Below are 5,922 nucleotides of genomic sequence, written 5' to 3' on the forward strand. Positions count from 1 at the left end.
TTCAGAAGCCCATGCCCACTGGCAAGCTGGCCAAGTGGCAAATCCTATTGACTGAATTTGAAATTGTCTACGTGACTTAGAAAGCAATCAAAGGACAGGCACTAGCAGTTCACCTTGCTGAAAATCCCGTGGACGGAGAATACAAACCCCTAAAAACATATTTTCCTGATGAAGAAGTATCATTCGTAGGAGAAGATATTGCAGAATCCTATGATGATTAGAGAATGTTTTTCGATAGAGCAGCAAATTTCAAAGGAGTTGGCATAGGAGCGGTTCTAGTATCAGAAACCGGTTAGCATTATCCAGTGTCTGCCAAACTCAGGTTCCCCTGTAGGAGCAATATGGCCGAGTATGAAGCCTGCATCTTAGGGCTCAAGATGGCCATTGACATGAACATTCAAGAGTTACTAGTAATTGGAGATTCGGACTTGCTTATACATCAGGTCCGAGAAGAATGGGCAACTAAGAATTCCAAAATACTCCCTTATCTGTATCACGTATAGGAGTTGAGAAAGAGGTTCACAAAGATAGAGTTCCAGCATGTTCCTAGAGTCCAGAATGAGTTTGTCGATGCATTGGCTACCCTATCATCCATGATACAACATCCAGATAAGAACTTTATTGATCTCATTCCGGTAAAGATCCATAATCAGCTAGCTTATTATGCTTATGTTGAGGAAGAAGCAAACGGAAAGCCTTGGTTTCATGATATCAAGGAATATTTAACGCAAGGAGAATACCCAGAACTTGCAAATCCTACTTAGAAACGCACACTTCGGAGGTTGTCCAACAATTTCTTTTACAGCGGAGGAATCCTGTATAGGAGGACTCCTGATTTAGGATTGCTAAGATGTGTCGACACATAAGAAGCATCTAAACTGCTAGAAGAAATCCACACTAGGACCTGCGGTCCACATATGAATGTCTTTGTTTTAGCAAAGAAGATACTCCGGACTGGTTACTTCTGGATGGCTATGGAGACAGACTGCATCCAATAAGTCCGAAAGTTTCACCGCTGTCAGATACATGCAAATAGGATAAAAGTAACTCCAAATGAGCTTAATGCGACAAGCTCGTCGTGGCCGTTCGCCGCATGGGGAATGGATGTTATTAGACTAATCGAACCCGCTACATCAAACGGGCATAGGTTTATCCTTGTAGAAATTGATTATTTTACCAAATGGGTTGAAGCAGCTTCATACAAGGCAGTGACTAAGAAAGTCGTGGCGGATTTCGTCCGCGACCGTATCGTGTGTCGGTTCAGAATTCCAGAGTCAATCATTACAGATAATGACTCCAACCTCAACAGTGATTTGATGAAATCCATATGTGAAACCTTCAAGATCAAACACAAGAATTCTACAGCCTACAGACCTCAGATGAACGGAGCCGTAGAGGCCGCCAACAAGAATATCAAGAAGATACTAAAGAAAATGATAAAGAAGCATAAGTAGTGGCACGAGAAGGTATCATTTACTTTATTGGGTTACCGCACCACAATCCGCACATCAACTGGGGCAACCCCCTACATGTTGGTTTATGGTACGGAAGCAGTCATTCCCACCGAAGTAGAAATTCCCTCCCTAAGGATCATACATGAAGCTGAGCTCGACGATGCAGAATTGGTGAAGAGTCGTTGCGAACAACTACCTCGTATAGACAAAAAGAGAATGAATGCAGTTTACCATGGTCAGCTTTATCATAACAGAATGTACAGAGACTTCAATAAAGGAGTCAAGCCAAGACAATTCAAACCAGGGCAGCTGGTATTAAAGAAGATTTTCCCGCGTCAAGATGAAGCCAAAGGGAAATTCTCTCCCAACTGTCAGGGTCCGTACATGGTTCACCGGTTCTAATAGGAAGAGCCCTTATACTTGCATAAATGGATGGGGAAGTTTGTCCAAAGCCGATCAATTCAGACGCAGTCAAGCGATACTATGTGTAAACTTTATGCTTTTTTGTGATGTAATTTGAACTACGCCTGACCCGATTCCCGTTTAAGAGGGGATACGTAGGCAGCCCTATGGGTTCGGTCACAATTCAATAAAAGTTTCAATTCCCCCCGCAATTGGAAACTGGGGCAAAATTTTGAGGAGGACCCTCAAAATTCCGAAGTGATTTCAGCCATTCGCCGCAAGCAACCGTCAAAAGCAGCAGCCCAATAAACTGGGGCAGAATTTTGAGGAGGACCCTCAAAATTCCGAAGCAAGAAAAGTTGCAATGTCTTGAACCACGTCGCAGTCGTCGGTTCATCTAAAGAAAACTATTCTTAATTATGTATTTATGTTACATTTTCTTTACTAAAATCATGCATGTTTATTTTTAAAATCACTCTATTTAGCAACGCTATGCCAGTGATATATATAAAGTATCGCCGGATCAAAGCCGAACAGGTCAAGCAAAGCCAGTAGGGATACGAACTAACCTTTCCCCCTTTACAAACTCACGATTCTTTCTTTGGATGCATGTACTTGAGTTGTAAAATCATCAAATATACTATTCACTCACTCACAAAGTTCAGGAATACAACTCTCCGAACCGTTGCACTTGCTCGCAACTATTATGCACACACAATAGTGTCCCCAGCAGGCACAATATACCCAGCAATCACGATACCGCAATCTACTATCAGCTAAGAAAACTCTATTGCTATATGCCATTTTTACTTCATGCATAAGACTACCATTCCGCCTTCCGAGGTTAAGCTCTACCTCCACCCGCATTTCCTGCATTGCATAAGGCTACCATTCTACCTTTCGAGGTTAAGCTTTACCTCCATCTGCATTCTCTGCATTGCATAAGGCTACCATTCTGCCTTCCGAGACTAAGTTCTATCTCCATCTGCATTCTCTACATTGCATAAGGCTACCATTCTGTCTTCCGAGACTAAGCTTTGTCTCCATCTGCATTCTCTATATTGCATAAGGCTACCATTCTGCCTTCCAAGGTTAAGCTCTACCTCCATCTGCATGGCTAAAAGATCGCCACTTTATTTACATTCTGCATGGCTGAAAGATCGCCACTTCATTTACATCTTGCATCGGCTTAAAGATCTCCACTTCATCTACATCTTGTATGGCTGAAATATCGCCACTTCATTTACATTTTGCATCGGCTGAAAGATCGCCACTTTATTTACATCTTGCATGGCTGAAATATCGCCACTTTATTTACATTTTGCATCGGCTGAAAGATCGCCACTTCATTTACATCTTGCATCGGCTAAAAGATTGCCACCTTCTGCATCTCATGGGCTGAAAGATTGCCAATCTATCCAAAGGTGTCATTGTTCGGAGGCACCATCTTCATAGCCTGAGAACACCAGGTCATGGCTTGAGGATCCCTTGTATCTTTTGCATATCATCATTCCAAGGCATCAAAGTTCGGAGGCATCATTCTCATAGCCCAAGAGAATCATTTCATGGCCTGCGAATCCTTTATATACGCTTCATGGCCTAGGACGTCATGGTTTAAGGACATCATCCTCAACGTCCGATAACAACTCTTATGGTCCAACGGGAATTTGCATCATGTTTAATTTTTACGGACAATATATGCTTGTATCGCTTACTTGCAGGTAAACCAACAAGCAACAAACATCTCAGCAGGAGCGATCCCGCTCTAGTTCCCGCAGCCCTTGCAGGTTTCAAGCCATTCACCCCAACCTGAATATTGCATTCGTTCTTGGAAGTCTACATCGGCCTACTCCGCCGACGGGACCTGAACTACATATGGCTTGATTCCTGTAAAAATAGGGATATGTAGGCAGCTAAAAAACCAGAGTACGGCCTGAGTCTCCTCGAACCCTTTCGTTCGGTCAAAATTGGCCATCGTTTCTTTACTCGAAAACTCTTTCACCCTTCCCGGGTAAAGAGGGGCAGCTGTTGATACCCAATTTTTCCCTGTATTTTCTATATGCAAAATGGCTTTTAAATAGCATGTATATGCATATATAAGTATACCATTTTTTTTAAAAAAAAAAAATTAAATCAATTTACTGCCCTATTTTATCAAGAAAAACCCAATAACTATCCCCAAAATTATTATTTTGGTAATTCATTTATTAGACTCTCATATTTATACTAAAATATAGCTAGTATGATTTTTGCATATTTTTACAAATTTATTTAGTATTTTTAAAGCCAAATTGCGTATAATTGCAATATTAGCCTATTTTAAGATTTAATTACATTTATAATTATAAAATTGAGTTAAGTATTTTTAATTTAATATTTATATTTAGTACCTATATTTCATTTGTAGAAATTATTTTACTATTTTTTATAAAATAAAGAAGGGAAAATGGCTATTTAAATACTAGCACTACTTATTTCAATTTTATCCTAAATTCTACCCCAATTAAACCCAATTGAACCCCAACCCAATTCCTAAAATTACCCGCCCCTGACCCAATTAAATCCAACCCATCCGGTTCCCCGTTTAATCCAGGCCGTTGATCAAAATGATCAACGGCCATATTCTCTCCTTTCCTTTTTTAATTCACTAACCCCACTAACCCTAAGTCATTTTCACCTACCCGCCGCCTCTTAAACCCTCCACTCTCTCAAACTCTCTCGAATCTTCTCAGAACCCTAGTCGCCTCTTACCGCTTCCACTTGAAAACCACCAGAATCCATGGCTTCCAGGGCTATGGGAGTCTTATACCTACCTCTTATTGCTCTTACACACCTGATCTCTGAAGATTCAAGGCCTGACCTTGAAGGTTTGTACCCAGACCTCTGTCGATTCGAGGTTCCACGGCCATCTCCGGCCTTGCTCCGGCGTACCATGGTTGTTTGAGCCTGATCCAGACCTCTCCGACTCAGATCGGTGACTTTTCAAAGCCTTTCTCATTTCTAGGGTTCTTCTGAAACCCTAACCCTTCGAGGTTTTTCCGATTCCCTTAGATCGGTTCCAGATCCATGCTTTCCTTAAAGTCTTAAACGTTTTCTTGACTTTTCTTTCAAAAAACTACTGTCAAAATGTTTCTTTTCCGATCTAGGATTTTCTGAAAGTATTTAAGTGTTTTCTAACTTTCTTTTTCCTTTTATGTGTATTTGCTTCTACTGGGTTCTTGTACTTTCTTCTACCATGTTCTTACCTGCTTCTTCTGCTGTATTTTCCTATACTATGTTCTCGTATGCTTTTCTACTATATGCTTTCTCTACTGTGTTCTGATATGTTTCTCCTACTATATTTTCTTACTAAGTTCTTATGTTTCCTTATTAAGATCCTTTTAATAAGCTCTGTTTAAAGTTTCTTCTAAAATTTCTTAGCATGCTTCTTCTACTATTCTTATTAGTCTTCTCTATTATGTTTCGTATTAACTTCTTCTACTCTATTTTTCTTTGAATTCTGCTACTATGTTCTGCGTGTTACTTGCTATCATTGTTTTCTCATGAGTTTCTGCTGCTGAAAGAAACATGCAAGAGGTTTCATAGAACTAAAACCTCTGTGCCTATTTCGATTACTTACCTTCTCATCTCTGTACTTGATACAAGGTGGAAACCCTAGAATTCCGGGGTTCTGCCAAGTTTGATTATGTGATTTAATTGAACTAGGGTTTTTATTTTAGAATCCCTAACTCTTTCAGACCAACTTCAAGTCTCTGAACTAAGTTTGGACATCCGTGTTTGCATATGATTTTGACCTTTGGCTAAACTCTTCTAAAATTCTTTCTTCACTGTATTTTTCTTTTGCTTTTTTTAATGGCACAACATTTTCTTTCAACTCAACGTGTTTGTGTGCTCTTTATATGTGATGAATCATCCTCTAAAAAGGCTTTCAACTCGTGATTGATTCAAATTCCTTCTAAATAGGTCTGATTGATTCACTTTCCATTGTTTGCTGATTTCCCTTAAGTTAAAAAACCTTTCCCATCTTTTTTGTCTCGGTTCATTCATACAAGATCCTTGACCTTTG

At 40.0% G+C, this 5,922-nt stretch overlaps 1 protein-coding gene across 1 annotated transcript; it reads left to right on the forward strand.

Moving 5' to 3' along the window:
- The first annotated feature begins 1,529 nt into the window (after positions 1–1,529).
- LOC138881222 (uncharacterized) lies at positions 1,530–1,856 on the forward strand. The gene has a single exon (XM_070161431.1). It carries the CDS (start codon positions 1,530–1,532, stop codon positions 1,854–1,856), a length of 327 nt encoding a protein of 108 aa, XP_070017532.1.
- Positions 1,857–5,922: the final 4,066 nt, after the last annotated feature.

This window comes from Nicotiana sylvestris, chromosome 11 (genome assembly GCF_000393655.2).
Source record: "Nicotiana sylvestris chromosome 11, ASM39365v2, whole genome shotgun sequence".
Classification (NCBI taxonomy): Eukaryota; Viridiplantae; Streptophyta; class Magnoliopsida; order Solanales; family Solanaceae; genus Nicotiana; species Nicotiana sylvestris.